The sequence below is a fragment of the Anser cygnoides genome, chromosome 1 (assembly GCF_040182565.1).
Source record: "Anser cygnoides isolate HZ-2024a breed goose chromosome 1, Taihu_goose_T2T_genome, whole genome shotgun sequence".
Lineage (NCBI taxonomy): Eukaryota > Metazoa > Chordata > Aves > Anseriformes > Anatidae > Anser > Anser cygnoides.
Window position 1 is genome coordinate 129,061,509 of NC_089873.1, and position 19,395 is coordinate 129,080,903.

General features: G+C 35.7%; 1 protein-coding gene across 6 annotated transcripts in view; it reads left to right on the forward strand.

Annotated features, from left to right (window-relative positions):
- ADGRG2 (adhesion G protein-coupled receptor G2) overlaps window positions 1–19,395 on the forward strand; it is a 62,532-nt gene that overhangs the window by 37,232 nt on the left and 5,905 nt on the right. For all 6 annotated transcript variants that reach the window (XM_048066813.2, XM_013183977.3, XM_013183970.3 and 3 more), the window contains 18 exons: window positions 1,094–1,167; window positions 2,289–2,328; window positions 2,461–2,495; window positions 3,892–3,974; window positions 4,643–4,703; window positions 5,210–5,952; window positions 6,759–6,957; window positions 7,298–7,454; window positions 10,224–10,373; window positions 10,597–10,719; window positions 11,171–11,216; window positions 11,326–11,429; window positions 11,920–12,044; window positions 12,923–13,191; window positions 14,035–14,134; window positions 14,442–14,716; window positions 17,827–17,928; window positions 18,610–18,762. In XM_048066813.2, coding sequence (XP_047922770.2) covers window positions 1,094–1,167; window positions 2,289–2,328; window positions 2,461–2,495; window positions 3,892–3,974; window positions 4,643–4,703; window positions 5,210–5,952; window positions 6,759–6,957; window positions 7,298–7,454; window positions 10,224–10,373; window positions 10,597–10,719; window positions 11,171–11,216; window positions 11,326–11,429; window positions 11,920–12,044; window positions 12,923–13,191; window positions 14,035–14,134; window positions 14,442–14,716; window positions 17,827–17,928; window positions 18,610–18,762 — 2,839 coding nt within the window. The remainder of the gene's footprint in view (window positions 1–1,093; window positions 1,168–2,288; window positions 2,329–2,460; window positions 2,496–3,891; window positions 3,975–4,642; window positions 4,704–5,209; window positions 5,953–6,758; window positions 6,958–7,297; window positions 7,455–10,223; window positions 10,374–10,596; window positions 10,720–11,170; window positions 11,217–11,325; window positions 11,430–11,919; window positions 12,045–12,922; window positions 13,192–14,034; window positions 14,135–14,441; window positions 14,717–17,826; window positions 17,929–18,609; window positions 18,763–19,395) is intronic.

Consider the following 19,395-nt stretch of genomic DNA (forward strand, 5'->3'; position numbering starts at 1 on the left):
CAGTTTGGGCATAAATTAGGTTGCATTGCATCCTGAGAATAATCTATGTTGAGACTCTCCTAAACAGGGCATCATTCTGTGCAGCAGGATAAGAATATTTAGTTGTAAATGGAAAACTGAAGAAAAGAAGAGACAAGAAGAGAAAAGGACATTAGCTTGTTAGTGGTCCTTGTACCTTTCTCCTACCCATTCCTGTCTACGCTCAGTCTGAGATTTCGCATACTGACCTCTGCAAGCCTGAGGGTAGTCAGCAAAATAGCCACAGAGAGCTACTGCACAGGAGCACACTGAGCACTGACTTTGGGCAGGGGTAGGCCTGAGTATCCCAAAAGCATGAGCCACCTCTGCACCGTGTTGCATTTCCACGGTAATAATGCCTCCTGAAACCATCCTGCTGTATTAACTTCATGCTCGCAGCTATTAGAAAAAATAGGTTTCTTGTCTCTTGAAACTGTCTCACTTTTTAGCAGAATATTTCTATGGTGGTGTAAAGTACCATATATGTCGGATGATGTTTTCATCAAGATACTCACTGCTTGAAATGTAAAAATAACAGGTAATGGTGGAAACCAGAGCATAAGAATGCAGGTCTGTAAAGGACCTTTAGAAAAACCTTAGTACACCCCTCAGCCCTGAGGCTAGATCAGATATATTTAGATCACTCATACTATGTGTTTCACCTCAGTTCTTGACTTCTAACTCCCAGGATTCTATTATTTATGTCAGTTGTGTAGTTTGTTCCATTGCTGTGCTATCATTGCAGTTAGCAAGTTTTTTTCCATGTCTGGCTTAAGATCTCTGTTGCAGATTGAGCCAGTTTCCTATTTTTCCAGCATAAGACAGTGTGAAATCACTATCATGTTTCCTATATTTTTCACAAGTCAGATCATGTTATTAGGTCTATCGTGTATAAGCCAATCCTTCAGTTGTGACAACAAAGTCATCATAAATATCTGTTGAAGTGTATTCATGAGAAAGCATGCTGCTTATCTTTGGAATTTCAGACTGTTAAAATGTGTGAAATAAACCTAAGTTTCTTTTAATGCTAAAAATCACTTGTTTTATTTAGCAGTGGAATCTTTGTTTCTAACAGATTAATAATGTAACCATCAACAATCAAGTTGCAACCTTAATTCCAATTTCAACAGCAACCCTACAAGAACTGAGGTAAGTAATTTTGAATAAGGATTGAAATCTTTGCAGTATTTGAAAAAGATGAAGCAAGCAACCCTTTCATGCGGTTAGCAGACTCTCCACTTTGCATTATTTCTGCACTTCAGAATTAAAAAACTTCAGGGATTGTGAACTGTTTTTCTTAAACATAAAGTTCGTATTGGTTAGAGTAGTCTTAGTTTTGTTCTAGTTACCACTGGAGTTTGTTTTAACAAATGGTACACTTGCTGATATCATTTTAGGTCCTTCAGTTTCCTTGGGGTTTAACAAGGCCTGAGTACCTTGTTTATATGCTGATGATCTTAATAATAATGACAATAATACTTGGGGATGTGAACTATGGATTGTTGAGAATGCCAGTTTGGCTTTTGCTCTTCATGGATAAACGTCTGTCATAGTTTCAGGGATTTGGTCTGTCTCTTAGGAAATTACTAAGTGAACTTTCATGGCTGTAGGTTTTATTGATTCATGGAGTCATATCTGTATTTTTAGTTTTGTATAACTTCTTCCTTCGCAATCTTTCTGAGATGTGCTCTTTCCTCTTTCCAGAAGCATCAAAGCTTTTGCCTAGGTTGTGTCCCCAGCCATAGGTCTGCTTACCTTTCTCTTTCTAGCACGTTTCATATTCATACTGCTCTCCAGAGAGGTTTGAATGTCTGTGTTTAATGCTATTCCCAACCTCCCTCTGAAAATCGAAAACAAACAGTTGGCCAGCAGGTCTTGTTTTTGAAGAAATATGTATCTCCTACTCATTTTCCTTTTGTGGCTTTGAGTATAAGTTTAGAATTCTGTTCCTAATGCTTGCTTGCCAAAAGGAAACATTAAGATTTATCTTTTGCACTTTTAAGTAAGCTTTAAATAAGTGGATTGTTGTTAAAACATGTGATGACAGGTTTAAACTTAGTTTGTCAAGTGACTAATAAAAGGCAACTATTGACACGTTCAATCCTTTGAAAAGTGTTTTTGCAATATTAGAACTGGTGTAGTTTTAAAAAATCAGCAATCAACTGGATTTTTTTTCCTTGGCAATTGCTTGTTCTTTTCATAATACTGCTATAATTGTCTTTAGAAACATAATTAGAAATCCTCCATGATTGTCACTTTTTATTTTAAAGAATTTCAGAGTTCAACAAAACCTTGCAAGAAGTAAGTGAGGTAAGATGACTAATTGTTGTTACTGTTTAGAAAACTTTTTTTTGGCTTATTTCTGATAATGTCATTACCTAAGTATAAGTCCTGCTTTCTCCTGACAGAACAATTTTATTCTTTTTTCCCTTGTTGTTACAGTCCTCTGTTATGGAATGCACTGCAGAAAACCAGAGGTTTGTTGTTAATTTTTTTTAAAGTTTTATATTTAAGAGCTCATATATTGTCCGTGATATGAATGGCTATGTAACAGGAGAAAAGCTATCAAGGAAGTTAAGTCTGAGAAACAGGGTGGAGAAATACATGCAGGCTAATGAGGAAAGAAATTCTGATCCTGTTAATCTCCTAGCATTAGTGATTTATTTTATATGTTGTTTTTTTTTTGTTTTTTGTTTTTTTTTTAAAACAAACTGGTTTAATTAGTCTGGTGAAGCATGGTCTTGCCTGCCATAGTTCTTCTGCATCATCACATTAGCAGAGTCACACAGCAGCTTAGCGACTAAGGCTGTGTGAGATTCGGGATCACCAAACTTCCAGAGCTTGTGAATGCAGTTTTGCAGCGCAGTGTTTCTGAGGTGATTGCTTAGGTGTTTCAGATTGGGAAACCAGTCATACTCAGGATAGGGAAAGCCTGAGAAGGTAAACTAGTTTAGAGTCAGGAAGCCATGGAGTATCAGAATGGTAAGGCTGCTCCACAGCAGGTGATCCTGGAAACCCTGAAATGTAGATCATGTCTCTCAACTTAATTGCTATGCACAGCTAAACTGATGGCGCTTTAAACAATTCAGATGGAAACACTATATTCTAAAACATAATCTGGAACTTCATTTCCCCAGATACTTGAGTTTTGGGGTTTATCTTCCTGGTTTAGGATGAAGCAAAAGTCCCAACCCCCCCAATAATAATGGACAGAAAGTCAGATCACACCTTCATGTCGTCTATTGGCAGTAGTTAGGGTACTATTCATTCTTGTGAGCTGGAAAGAAGTTTCATGTTATCTTTTATATGTTGTCTTTTCATTCACCTATGTGTTTGAGTTTGCTGAATATGAAGAATACTGACTGTGTGTTTGCTAGTTTAGACAGGGTTTCATGTCATCGAACATAATTGTAAAAAGCATAGTTCTGTGTTTAGGTGAGTCATTTAAGCTCCCTCTAAAGTGAGAGAGAACACTAGATTTTTCCCCAGGGTGATGGAGATTTTGTATACACTAACATAGCGATCCAGGACACTTGCTTGTTCCTCTCTGGGGTTTCTCTACAGTAACAATGGAGATTGTTATTACCTTTACAAAATTACCAACTGTTTAAAGGCTAGCATTGGTTAGGGAGGATCCCATTTAAGAATCAACAGTGTCTGTAGAGAAAACAGAAAATAAGCTGCCACAAACTGATATATTATTCTTCTTTTTAGCTTGATGTAGTGTTTTACATACATCGGAAATATTCTCATGTTTGAAAAAGCCTAGGAAAAAAGTGCTTTCTCTGACTTAGTATTTGTCATTAATTTCATCCATTGTAAAGACAAGGCATATCTGTTTCTTGAGTCTAAGGCTTTTTCTTCTCGTTATAGTATACACTGCAATTTCATAATAAAGCTGGCTAAGAAAGAGAATATAAGCAGTTTAAGAGACAGAGCAGAAGTAAGCAAAATTGGTAAGTTGTGCTTTAAACAGTCTCATCACAGTTACCCTTTCAGATGTTTTTATAGATGTCATATTTTTCAGGTGACCTCCAAGTAGATAAAAGAGAAGTCTTACTTAATTTTAAATAAAAATACATTTTTGTTGAACAATATACATGCACCAAAAATGCAGCCTTTCTGATTTTTGGGTGGGGAGAGGGAGATATGTATATGTTTAAAATATGTTGTATAAAATTGCTGCATACATCAACAGAGCAGATTTTGAAAGGATGAGCTGAAACATAGCTTTAGAACACATATGTATTTCTGAAATGGTGGCCTGAATTGACAAGTTTATAATATAGTCAAGTTTTCTTAGTGATATTGTGATAGTATGGAGTGGTGGCTCATGCCATTTGTCTCTTTGTTTAAAAGCATGTACCTTTGCATCCTAGTTTGTTTACCATACCAAAAAGAGAAATCTGTGCTTCTTGGGCACTGAGCAAAAATCTGGGGGTATTTATTTTGACATATCAAGATCAGTTTTGCAAATGCTGTTTCAGAAGAAAATCAAAATACGAGATGCACTATTGTTAAAAAGAAAAAGTAAAACATACAGTTGTTTGAAGACCTTACTTAATGGTATTAGCAATTTTTATGCTTCAGGACAAACTAGGTTAATGCTTCTTTGTCATCTCAGAACAGTGCTGCTGCTCATCACTGAAGTATTGTTCCTTGACTGCTGAAGAATTAAAAATGTAGTAAGTATAAATACAAAAAGGTTGACATACTTATTTCTTAATCTTTGTAACACATAAGTAGAGTGAACTTCCATGGTGCTGTAGGATAGCTAGGAAGGACTCCATAAACACAAACTGACAGACATCTTCCTGGATAGCTCCTTTCCCTTTCCTCCCTACCACTCCCTTTCTTTCTTTCTTTTTCCTTTTTTTTTTTTTTTTTCTCCCTGATGCAGGTAGCTTTTGTGTTCAGAATCAGGTCACCTCTAAAGCAGACAACAAATGGGGTGGTAGTATTTATGGATTTGCTAGTTAACAACTACAGCAAAATAGAATGCATGAACCCTCAAAATGCTACAGAATTAGTATTTGTCAGTAGAGCATGGAACACCTGATCCGATAAATTTTCAAATATGCACTATTAATAGTATGTCCATATCATTCATACAGATTCTTCTAACTCATTTTCTTTAAAATATAAATAATGTTACATTTAACATGTATTTCTGTGCTTTTTTTTCTTACAGTACTATAGAAGTGCCGCCTCATCCCATATGGGTTCCTTTCTTTCATTCTTCTTCTCCCCCTAAAAAGACTGCAGTCTCTTCCTTCAAATCTAATGCTTTTCTTTCCCCCACTGTGCTTTCTGTAAAACAAAGCCCCACAGTTAGACCACTGATCCCACCATTCACGGAAATTTCTTTTTCGGGAACTTTCTCCACATCTCCTCTATCTGAGACTTCTGCCACATCTACTACTGCAGCTTTTTCGTCTTCTACCACTGATACCACTACTCTTTCCACTTCTGAGTCCCTTGCTCAACCTACTGGGCCAACTTTTCCTTCTATAGCTTCTAATAAATCTATCACTACAGCTCTGCCTTCCACAACTGCAACAAAATCTGTCGCTAATGTTGCTCTCTCAATTAAATCTGATGCTACATACCTTAGCAAGCCTATCACAATTATTTCTCCTGCTGTAGGTCTCACTAAACCTACTGCAGTTTCCTCTTCTAAGCTTCCTCCCAGACCTCCTATAGCAATTCCGCCTACTGAGACTACCACCAAATCTGTTGCACAAATTCCGCCTGCTACAGATTCAACCCAACCTATTACTGGTGACAAAAACATTACTTCAGCACCTACTCTTCCTTTTACTCCTTTTACAATAACTTTGGCCCCTAGTGTTAGTCCTGGCAAACATTCTGTCTCAGCTTCTCATCCTCATTCTACTGCTGATGGCCATGGTAGCCTGCCTAATGGAAGCACAGGTAAATATGACAGATAAAATATATATTTTTAACTTGAATGCCATATACTGAATTTGCTTTTAAAATTTATTAACAAGATTTTAGTTATGTATCTGAGCTATCACCTTCCAATTACTGTGACAAGTCTGACACAACTTTCAAAAGCTGTATACTCATTTTAGAACATGTTCTGATGCCTCTGGCCATGACGAGTGGTACCTCACTATACAATTTTTTGGTAACTGTGGTAGTTAAGTACTGTGTGCTAAGCTCCCAACAGGTATATTTGGTAGAAAAAATAAAGTCACAGAGACAGTTAGGTAACTTTATTTTGCCAAATCAGTATTTAAAATACTGAAAATCAAAGTTTGATTTTCCTTAAAATATTCTAATTGATTAGGAATATTTTTAATGACTATGTATTTTCCTATGAAGATTTTGTGCATCTTCACAAGCTTCTTTTCAAATTGCTGGTTTTATCCTGATTTTATTCTACTTTCAGGCATTCAGTGCCAAAAAATCCAAAATAATAAGTTATTAAACATCACTAATAGTCTCATGAGAGGACCTTTATAATCAAAAAAAGTGGAGTCAACAGTGGCCCTTTGAAACCTTGCTCTATATTTTCCAAAGACTTAAAATATTGCTATCTGCAAAGTATCTAATAGGGAGAAAAAATCATTCTCTTTCACGTAACATGCTGATAAACCTTACACTTGTGGTAAGGTTTTTCATTCAAGAGAACTGCGTAATTTTTCTGGTTCTCAGGGCTTACTTGATTTGTTGAGCACAATACTTATAAATTCACAACTCTTCTTTTGTCACAGGAAAGATACTGTCAGCTACTACGTACACAACTTCCATATATACTGCCATCAATATCACCACACCTGAGCAAATCGTGTCCAAAATAGAAGGTGATCTAGCAGCTGGAAAAGTAGAGCCAAATTACGTAGAAAGGATGGTTAGTGAGGTTAGCAAAGTCCTGACTGCTTCTCAACCATTATCATCCCAAATTTCTAACAGGTAGGTCATTCTGGCAATAGATTAAAGGTATGTTGTATTGACTGTCTTGGTAAATCACCTTTAGCAAGTTTCATTTTTTCAGAATCATAATCCAAAAGAATGTTACTTGTTCTTTAGTGTACTTATATGGAAAGGGAGTAGTAGTATAGTGTTACTTGCTCTACTGTAATATAATGCCATGGAAAACAGTGTATCTTTTTGTGTTGAAACCACAGTAAGTGAGCAGAGTAAGCCATATTTTTTACTGTGCTTGGATGGATTGCTGCTCCACAGCCACAGCTTGCCTGAGAACTTTAAGGGTATGTGCTTGGTAGTACTGAATATCTCTTTTCCTTAACAGAATTATAAAACTGGTGGATTATATGGGCTTAAAACTGAACTTTTCAACAACGTCTGCTGATTTTTCCTCCCCATCCTTGGCTCTGGCAGTTGTCAAAACCAATAGCATCCGCTCCAACCAAATGTCTTTTGCTGTCCAGGACTCATCCAATCTCCAGGTAGAACACTGATAATTCTAAATTTTATGAATTTTTAAATGTTAATGTTTAAAATATTTGTTTTAATGTTTATATGTAAAACATATTTTTTCAGGATCTTTTGTTCATGTTATTTTCAGAGAAAAAGACTTTGCTTCTTGAAGCCTTCCAGAGTTTTTCCTTTTGTTTTCTGTTATGGAGTAAATAAGGGACACAGTTAGCAGAAACTGGCATTCAACTAATAAGCTTTTACAGGGTACAGCCAGAACACCACAATGGATAGACTGCTTGGCTGAATAATTTTGCCTCAAGAACCCTGAATCATGAGTCACTTAATTACCCACCCTGACAGTGCTGAAATTTGTCAAGGAGTGTTGCCAGATGGCTTCATATGTTAGAAGGAAATTAATTGCAGGAAACTGCAGGTGCCAGGAAAGAACTATTATGTTGCTTGTATAATAACATTCTTATATTTGTCACTCATGACTAGTTGGTCTTGCCAAGAAAAAAGTGCTTAGAAAGTTTGGATCCAGTTTGTCTCACTCAAAACCTTCCCTCCTGGTTGAGGAAATTCTAATTTGGACAATACCACCAGTTCATGGAGGCTTAAGTGAGAAGAGATGGAAAGTTCTGGACAGATCCTGGCACACTCTGTCCTCTTGGAGAAGGAGACAGATTAAGCTTGCATGAACCATTAGTAGTACTGGAACTGTTCTGTGATACTGAAAAACTGAAAATTATACGAAATTGTAACATTTGAGTTGTTTTCTGTTTTCCTAGCAATATGTAGTGCATGAGTCTAAGATGACTCTTGGAGGTGGTAGTGCTGAAAAACAGATAATTGCTAAGTAATGATCTTCTGGAAATCTGATGGCACTGGCAATGAAATACAGAGAATCATCAACAAATATCATCGAGTTCAAAACAGAGCAATGGGAATGCTTTTGTGGAATTGATTTGGAATTTCATTGGTGGCTGTCTGAACCAGTGGTCTCCAAAGTGGGATGTGGGTGCTGCAGGGGTGCACAGAATCCATTGTGGAGCAGGAAGAAAATATTTTTCTACCATTAATAAATGAAACTTATATAAATAATTATTATTTAATCTTTATCTCATCCTTTTTTGATTTCTATTTTTGTGTATGTTTTACAATGCACATAATAAATTAGTGGAGTAGTACATGTATGTAATGTATAAATAAAAACATATATATATTTTGGGGTGGATACTCAAAAAAATTTTACTAACGGGTGTGCGGTCAAAAGAAGTTTGGAAACCACCGGTCTAAACAGAAGAGTTAAACCATATTGGTAGGTCACTGAGGAGTGCTCACGTTGTTGTTTCTGTTACAAACATTATTTGAAAACACAGATAATTTCTCTCTTCAGTTCTGCTACTGTTTCACATCTCCTGTGAACTCTGAGATATTTCTATGTAAGATGACTAACGTGCTACAAGAAGCACAAATTTAACTTAATAGACTTTTTCAAGAAAAAAATAGAGTTTCTGTAGTAAACAAAGCTCTTTGTCATATAAATGCAGCACAGAAAACTGGGGGAAAGTTCAGATGTTCCTTTACCATGCTAGATCATTTAGCTCTTGAGATATCTGAATTGTAGTTTATCCAGATTATTTTTGCCATTTCTAGCAGATGAACATGAATTGAGGTTTTATAGCCCTAGGTTCCGCTTAACACTGTACTTAAAAACTTAGAGTTTTCTGAATTCATTTTTAAAAGGTTCAATCTAAATTGCAATTATAATCCCTGAGCAGAGGCACTAGTGAAGTCTGCCTGTGGGTTTGTTCTTTGCTCCAGTACTGGCACAAAAATCCCGCTTCTCCCACTTCAGGACCCTTAGTTCTCCTATACTTTTTCTACAGCCTTTGCGTTCATTATCCTGATTCTTCATTTAGATTCCAGATGTCTTCTCTCCCTACCTTGTAACCCTGTCAGCTGGCGTAGTCCCTTTATGGTACCACCTTTATGGTCCCTTTATGGTACCACCCTTCCATGTCCACTACGACTCTTTGCTGCCTGATACTCTCATTTCCTTCCTATTGCTTGCTCCTCCCTTGTCTCTGGCCTACTTTTGCTAGGCCTTCTGGTTGGGCAAGAGGCAGTACCTTCTGGGGTCATTCTGGAGCTCTACATATGGTGATAGATCAATCAGGAATTCCAACAACGAATGGAGAAGTAAGGCTTACCTCAAGGAACAGTAGGATTCTTTTCTTTTTGGCAGCCACAGCTTAAAAATCTGTTTTATCTGCCTTTCTTCTTTCAAGTTTAGTTGAAATTAGCCAAGGAATTAAAAATGGTCAGGGCATGTTTAATGTAGAAATAGGTAGGTACCATGAGTATAAAACCTAAATTTCTTAGTAAATCATCTACAAATTATATACTTTTTTCACATGGGGTATAAAAATTCTTTGTTTTGCAGGTTTCTGTGCTGTGAAATGTTAATCACCCTACACAGTTACATAGACCTAGCCAGACTGTTGCTTATCATTGTTTTCAAATCAATATTACCCACCACAGTGATGTTGTGCCCCTGTACAAAAATGGGTAAAGACAGAGTATTTTCAATGATAGGCAGAGCTGAAATAAGTTGCGCTATTTTCAGGCCTGCAGATGCTATTTGTTCCTTGGCACATGAGAGGAATGAGAGAACAGGAATAAGTTCCTGGCAGTCCTTAGATACGTATTTCAAAATTCTAAACTGAAAATAAGGTATAATTTATTTTTTTCTTTAGTGACAGAAATCAAGTATAATCTGTGCATTTATTTTTCAGATCTCTCTCGGCATTAATGCACTTCAAGACTTAAATAATCTTGGATCAATTACACTTCCTTCATCATTGCTGACAAATTTACCTCTTGAAGAGCTGGGCTTGGCTTCTAGAATTATATTCAATTTCTTTAAAAAGACTGCTGTGTTCCAGGTATCTTTTTAATCCTTTCTTTGTTCATAAGGGTTTTAAACTCAAGAATAGAGCAAAATCAAATACAGACTTTTTTCCCATAAAACACATTTTAAAACTTCCCGATTTAAAAAGTAATTATTTTTTTTGGATACTCACTCCTCATAATACCTGAACTTGTGCGTGCTGTACTCTGCATCATTTTCTTTTATTTTTAAAATCTGATTACTTTTTGTCATTCCAGGATCCATCCTTGAAGAACGCATCTTTAATCAGCAATGTTATATCATCAAGTGTTGCTAACCTCACAATTAAAAACTTAAAGGCAAATGTTACCGTCACTTTACAGAATATCAGACCTAATCAGGTATGATTTATGTTTTGGCAGACCAAGTGTAGTTTTGTTGCCTCCACTGCAGTTGTTGTAGAAGAAATACTGTACCAAAAATACAGATCAGTTGGTTCTGCTTTAATAGTGTGCACAATTCATTTCTAACTAGACCTTCAGAATCACTCATCTTTGCCTATTTATCATTGGTATTAATTTTTATTCTCTAATGATTTGATGTAATTTAATTTTGCTCTATCACTCATCCATGAAGTTTTATCCTTCCTACCTATGCTTCTGTTTTATTCTCCAAAGCATAAACCTTTTAGATAAAAGCCTGACAGTGGGGGTTGCTAGGGAGATACTGCAATGACATTGACACTTAAATTCATTTTGCATTTAATTAAAATAAATATATATTTATCATTAACTCACTGTTTAGTAAAACATCTTTTTATTCTTTTTTTTTTTTTTTTAAACTCCCAAACAGGATAATTCAACAGTTAGATGTGTTTTTTGGGACTTTAATAAAAATGGTGAGTACTTGATATCACCCAAGATAATCATGTTGTTTTAGGTATTCTAACTCATGTTAATAATATAAAGACATGCTTTAACGAATAACAAAGCTCTTTTCTTTAACAGGTGGACATGGAGGCTGGTCGTATGAAGGTTGCATTGTTAAAGAAAGTAGAGTAAATGAAACAGTCTGTTCATGCAACCACCTCACAAGCTTTGCAGTTTTGATGGTAAGTATTTCAAAAATTATAGTCTTACCCTGATTCAAGAAAATGTTAAAGCATGTGTCATATTCAGCAAATGAGGATTCAGTGAGCACATATGATCTATTAAATACTAATCAGGTTCTATTCACTTCAGTGTTAGTATGTAGAGCAATAAAATTAGTGATGTACTTAAGCTGCTTGTTGAACTGGGGCCCATGAGTTCCACTGAAGTCAAAATCGCTTAACTGCTTATTATACCACACCTTATATATTTAGGCAGTTGTTTTTTCTGTAGAAAAGGGAAATTAGTATAAATCAAATTTAAAACGGTGTTTTAATCAGATGGGATTTCTCAATTAGATTGGCATTTCTGTTTTTCATTAACATTTAACAAGTTCTTTTTGTTAAAAATATATTTTTTAATGCAGGAGGGAAGGTTTTTTTTGGTTGTTATGCGTTTTTTTATTTAATAAGCACGCTCTCTGACATTAACTTCTGTTTGTTTCCATTTTAGAACTTGTATGGAAATACTCCTTTAAGTCCCACACAAGAATTGGTACAGACTTTTATATCCTATATAGGCTGTGGCCTCTCTGCAATTTTTCTTTCTATCACTCTTGTGACCTACATAGCCTTCGAGTAAGTACCTGTTCAACAAAGCTGCATTGTTCTTCAATGATGATAGCTTTTAACCTCCACTGCAAAGTCCTATCCAGTAGTTATAGATTCTGTCTCAGTTAATAGTGTACAAATTTGGAAGGGGTTGATTCAGTCTTGCTCAAGGGTTAATCTTATAGAGAGGTGAATTAATCATGAGGCTTTATGCAGTAAGAAGTGATGAAGTAATACTTTAAAGTGTTTTACAGTATATTATCATAGAAGAAGAGTGAAGGAATGTGTTTGATAGAACATACAGAGAGCATTTCTGAATTATAGCATTTTGAAATCATTTGTATTCTCTAATGAAGTGCAATTATGGCATACTAACTTTCTTTGTTGTTTTTTTTTTTTTTTTGAACATTTTCTTAAGATGATTGGGGCTTAACTATTAAATCTTCTACAGTATGTTTTGGAAATCCTTCCAGAAATGATTTGTCACCCGTTTACTCTATCCTATCATTAAGGAATTATTTGGCTCTATCACAGTTTTAGAAGCCCAGTAGAAAGCCTAATCTAGACTAGCATTAAAGAACACTCGCATTTTGTTTTTTTGGAAATACTCCAAAAAGGAGAAGCCCAACATACAATGTAAAAAAATTATGGTACTGATACCTAGGAATCCAAGCTGTTGTTCATATTTATGTAATCTTAATATAACAAACTTTATGCATACAGACCATTAATTTGGAAATGTTTTATAAAACACTGTCCCATGTATAAATGCAATATAAGAATCATTATATATGAATGAAAATATAAAAATACATTTTCACATTTGTGCACTGACAAATACAAGAGAGAAAGTAAGCCAGGGATCCAGGGACTATTGATGTCATCTCACTAATTTTACCTTTTAGGAAAATCCGGAGAGACTACCCCTCCAAAATCTTAATCCAGCTGTGTGCTGCATTACTTCTACTCAACCTAGTTTTCCTCCTTGACTCATGGATTGCGTTGTATGATACACAAGGCCTATGCATTGCAATTGCTGTATTTCTTCACTATTTCCTCTTGGTTTCCTTCACCTGGATGGGCCTAGAAGCTTTCCACATGTATCTTGCCCTCGTGAAAGTCTTTAATACCTATGTGCGGAAGTACATTCTTAAATTTTGCATTGTTGGTTGGGGTATGTATGTATTTTTGTTTTTTTGGATGCTAAATAGATACATCATCTTACCAAGTATTTCAGTGAATGTGACACAGTTCAGAAGTGCAAATGAAGCAGTCATTAAATGCTATGACCTGTCAGTGATGAAGTATTCATTATCAGTAAATCTGATTGTATGAATTCCAAATTCATATTCACATTTGAGATAGTGAACTTCTCCCTAAGTGCAGATTTTTTCAGATCGCAAAGTGAAAAACTTAGGCTACCTCAATGCAAATGGATAATGGATTTTCCTTGTGCAAGTACAATAGAACCAATTTTTAATGTGCTTACTTCCATTTCCATTTACCAGACAGATGGCATCAGTTCTGTTTTGAAAATAAATGCCATGAAATATATACATTACATTCCTGCAATAGCACTGTTTATAACAAAAAGTGTCGAAATAGATATAACTAGTTAAAGGACAGAGAGATTCTAGACCTCATTATTGTCTCTGGCCACTTGAGTAAACACAAGTGAAGGCACTAAAATCAATATGATCATTTTCTTTGAACAGGTGTAAGAAAGAAAATTGTGTATGCCGTATTTGATGTCTTAAATCAGTTTGATGTGATATTATTTGTTGCCTAATTGAGAAAGATTTGGAGTTAGCTGAGGAGAACTCTGGTTTCTTTCCAAGTTGTGCTCTTGTTTGAATGCCCCAGTTTTTATTATTTTTTTTCAGACAGCTAGTAGTCAACATAATTCAACAGGCAAATTTCAGAATCTAGATTTCACTGATAAATATAGTAATTTCAAATTATCATAGTACTGTCTTTGTCAAGATTTCCATTTACGTGTTTTCTCATAATCTTCTAGGGTTACCAGCAGTAGTTGTTGCCATTGTGTTGGCGGTATCACCAGATAATTACGGATTTATATCCACTGGAAAGGTTTCAAAAACAAGACCTGATGAATTGTAAGTTGCAAGGAGGCACTTTTTTTGGGGAGGTGAAGGTCCTACCAAATTGCTTTTCTTCAAAGTACAGGTGGGGGAGGGAAGGAAGCAATGAGAGAGCTTTGAAATGGTATGGCTCTACAGCATTTTGTGTGCTTTGTGGTATCTGCCTACGTGAACGCTCTTACCCTTTGGCAAAAACATACAAGTTTTTAAAGAAGAGACAAAAATGGTTTGTATTTACAACAAAGTATGGCTTTATCTCATACTTATTTTACTTAATGTCTTTTTCTGATAGTAGCTGACAAACTTTATTTTTGTGTTCTAGCTGCTGGATTAAAAACAGAATTGTCTTCTATATTACTGCTGTGGGATACTTTTGTGTGATATTCCTGATCAATATCAGCATGTTCATTGTTGTGCTGATTCAGCTCTGTCGCATTAAAAAGAAAAAACAACTTGGTGCTCAAAGAAAAACGAGTATTCAAGACCTCAGGAGTGTTGCTGGCCTCACGTTCTTGTTGGGAATTACTTGGGGATTTGCTTTCTTCACAGTAAATGATGTGTTTACTTACCTCTTTACCATTTTTAACACATTGCAAGGTAAGTTCATGTTTTGTGTGTCAGCCTGCTGCCTATGCTATAATGAACAAAACATATGAAAATGGCACTTTCTTGATTCAGCAACAAAAATGTAATTTTGATACATTCTGTAAGATGTTACTTAAATTTGATATGATACTGCTTTACTCTAATCTTATGTTACTGTTATGTTACCATAAGGTGCAGAAAAGCTATCTACTAATTATATGTATAATATATTTATACCTATAAATATCAGAATTTAAATGTATGCAAACCAGACACCAGTGGAAGTGACTGTCTTTCTCTAGTCAATAGATTACTTGTAAATACTCAGTTACTGTAAGTGCTCACATAATAATGCAATTAATGTAGTGAAAACTGCATTATTTCTCTGCTTACCTCTAAGCCAGAGGGGTGAGGGGTGACATTCACCAAAGGGCCATTGAGACAGGCAAGGCTGCAACATGTAAAGTTAGTGGTCCAACTCCTGAGCATAGCCTTTAGTACGTAGAAGGCATGCAGCTTTGCAGAGGCCAGGATGCTACTGGATATATCCAAAAGCAGATTTCAGAAGCTTCAAAAGCTTTCATATAAACATGAGGTACCGTAGTTGCCTACAGTTATCTGGATGTACCTGAATTGTGCTGTTGCACTTTGAATACAAACTTCTGCTTAAATGGCATTTTAGGTGACTAGCTGAATAATTTTCCAGAGAGGCTTAAGCAATTAAAATTGCAATTCAGTGTATATACCACTCCCCTATTTAGTATGGGTCACAGCTTAAATGGTTCCCCGGCCTTTGGGTGCATAGAGATCGTGACAGTGGATTTGCAGGCTTCCATAGTACACAAGGACACAAAGGCTTTATTTCATACATTCGTTTACTTTAGTACAGATTAACATAAATCACCTCTAGCAAGTGTAATAGCAAGTGTAGCTATGATTAATTAAGTATATATCAAGCTATTACAAAAAAGCAGTATATATATATATATATAGCTGCAATCAGTAGCAGCAGGAAGTGTATCAAAAGAGAGGTTACTACAGGTTACTACAAACTTAGCACTAGTAAAGTAGTGAATATGCTCACAATTAGTTCCATATACACATGCATACGTATATATACACATGTATATTCAAAACATTACCTGTACCAAGTGCTCATCTAACTGATCCCAGAAGCAGGACTGATCCCAGAAGTGACAGCAGACAGAGTTTCACTTTGAAGATGATCATCATCATGGAGTTTGGAGTCAGCCAGGTGTCCCCAGCAAGTAAATCTTGTAGGAAGTCTGTGCACAGGAAATTCTCGGAGAGAGAAATTCCATTTTGCATGGAAAACAAGTCATTTTTATATCACAGAGACATAAGAGAGTGTAGGACACCACCAGTTAGAGCAGCCAATAGATGATGCTGATCATTCAGTTTCTATTCTTCCAGACACAATTTTACTTTTCCCAGACTACTTGACTTCTTTTGACTAAAACAGCCAGTAGCAGTTACTGATTCCAACCTTCTCAGAGTGTTTTACTTTTGTTCCAGAGCATTTTTCACCCTTTCCAGATAATTTACAGTTACTGTTCCTTGGTTTTGCTGTTATTATTAATATCTCCAGGATGTCTCTGGTTCTTAGGTACTCAACTGCCCTTCAAAGAGGTCAGCTGCGCTTCTCAAGGATGCTTCTGGTTCACAGGTCTAGTTCTCAAGCTAGTAGTTCTCAGGCTGGCAGACATCTTCTGTCAATATTTTAGCAGACATTTTCTGTCAGTATTTTCCTCATGGTCAGGTTGCCTTTATGGCTGCTCCCATCAGTTTCTTGATTTTTGAGTACCTTATTATTTGGTTAACAGGGGGGAGGAACCCTTATGCTCACAGGTCTCACATAGAACTGTGTAAAACCAACTCAGGACTGTAGATTCTGTGTGGTAAAAGAACTCTGTTATGTGAGGCTAAGTTCCACTTCTGCTCAGCTTTAACTTAGATGCTGGACAAATCCTGAAATTAAAAGTAGTATAGGATGCATAAATTGTGTTGACTTTAAGCTTATGCCAGTGCTTCAAAACTGAATTTGAAAGTGATATTAGAACCATGAGTAGAGCAACATGTAGTTACATTCAAATATTCATCCTGAAAACCAAAGTTAAGAAGTTATTTCAGCTACCAAAGATGTAAGTAATCTCTCCTAGTAGGAATTTACGTGTTTAACTGACCTTAAAAGTAGAGTGAACGTAACATACTTGCGAGTCTGTGCCAGCCTGAACATTTAGTTTTCCTTCTTGTTCTTTTCCATTCATTATAAACCTATCACTGATGTTCTCAAGGACACATTGCAGCTGGAAAACTGCAAAGACCAAGTGCCACTTTTCCTTAAAGTGGGAGGGCGGGCTTTTATAAGCAGGGAGAGTTACATACCATTGTGTGTCAGTAGAAGTGAATGTGAAGCAGGTAATGTCTGTAGGGCAAAGCTGGCAAGGGATGAGCCCTATCCCTTCTAGAAAATATTAGGTTTTAAAATTGTGGTAAAGGGGGCACCATTTGTTAATATTTTAGATATGAGTTATTTTCTTTGTATGATGCTCTAAATGACATAGCTATGATTTTGTGTCTAATTAATTGCTCCCTGAATCTGTGGAAAGTTCAGTAATGGTGCTTCAGGAGCTAGGAATACAAGAATTAAAAGCTTTTTTTTTTCACTACTGGTTCTATTACAGTTGGTGGTAACAGGTCATCTGCTAATAAAAGCTGTGGCAATGTCATGACATTTGTTGAGAGCTGTGTAGCCGGACAATGTTGTATTGTGCCCTGATACATTGCTTTGGATTGACATTGCTTTGAATTCTTTTCCAAAAATGCTAAGTAAATTTCAGAATCCACAGAATTTTTCCCTTCCTATTTGAAAGTAGAAACTTCTTGAACTTTGTGGATTTGGTTATATTTGTTCTTCATGCATTTGTGTGTATGATTCCTTTCATCTATGTTCAATGGAAAAGTATTCTCCAGCATTCAGAGATCTCAACTTTTTCACCAAAGAAAGGTGTCATCCCTTTTGATTAGAAATTAAAAACAAATGAAGGAAAAACAAAACATTGTTTATTAAGAAGTAGTAAAAGTCAATCATTGCTTTGCAGGATTCTTCATTTTTATCTTCTATTGTGTAACAAAGGAAAATGTCCGTAAACAGTGGAGAAGATACCTTTGTTGTGGGAAATTCAGGCTGGCTGAAAACTCTGGTAAATATAGAAACTTTTTTTTTTATTTTTACTTCTTATTACTTATACTCAGTGTTAAGTTCCTAGTATTTTGTAATATGCTAAAACCTCTGAAATTATGCTCTTTAAAGGTGGCAATTGATGCAGTTCTTGCATGCTGTCGCATTAAGGTGTTAACTGCAGTTGATCTCTTCCATTGCAGTGTATGGGCATGTCTTTGCAGAAGATTTGATCATCATTAGGAACCTGTAAGATTGGTTCTAGCTTCTATATCAAGTGTAGTTTTGTTAATCACTTCAACAAAAGCAAGGTGAAACATACTTTAAACCAAAAAATCTAGAAATAGGTTTATGTTATTTGTTATTCAGTGGTTGACTTCTCATAAAGCTATATATATACTGTTTATACGCTTCAAGTTAGATGATCAACTGTACTTTAGTTGCTGGAAAATTCTGATCTGTCTGCAGTCATAAAACTAAGACAGTTGTCTTGTATTAAAAAGGGCCAAAGAGGAAAAAGGAACTACATACAAAAATTGTAAACATCAAGAAACATGATATTTGTTGGAGAATATTAATCTGTTTAGAATACTGTGAGGAGAGTGGGTAAAGCCTTGTTTTTTATGTTAATTTAGTTGCATTATTAACTATATGTTTTGCTTGTCTGAGTTGCACAATTTTCTGTAACATGTATCTGTTGTAGACTGGAGTAGAACTGCTACTAATGGTTTGAAGAAGCAGACTGTAAATCAAGGTGTATCCAGTTCTTCCAATTCCTTACAATCAAACAGTAACTCCACTAATTCTACAACATTGCTAATGAATAATGATTATTCAGTGCACGCAAATGGAAATGGTATGTATCATACAGTGCTATGCTCTTTCATACTGACTTAAAATGAATTGCTGACCAATTATTATTTATAAATACAGGGTCAGAATATTTCCCGATGTCCTCACAAATAATACCACACATCTATTTTAGGGGATTGTACACAAAGTTTTACAATACCAATTTATCCTACTCAGTAGGAACTACTGATTTATGTATGAAACGGTAGGTAATATTCCTTACAAAGCTATTATTTACCCAAAGCTGCTGTTAACACCTTTCTTGTCACTTGAAGATATGAAAATAAGCTTCAAGAATGTTTAAAAACAGTTCATATTTTAAAACTTATAAAAATAAACATAGACTGAAGAAGAAAGAAATGTAGGGTACCCCATGAAGATGTTTTGAGAGTATGAAAGAAAGGATGTAGGAGATAATATGAAGAACTCCTGCTAACATTAATGGAACACTCACATGGAAGCTGCTTATGAGAGGAGGAGAAAAGTGAGAGAAATGGAGAATGTGACCTGTAAAACCACCTCAGTGAAGAGAGCACTGTTGAGAGGTGTGCCTCACTCTTGGCTACAGAGTAAGTATTGAAGCCAAATTGCTCCATAGCTCTTTATATTCACTGTGCTAAGGATATTTTTTGCTGAC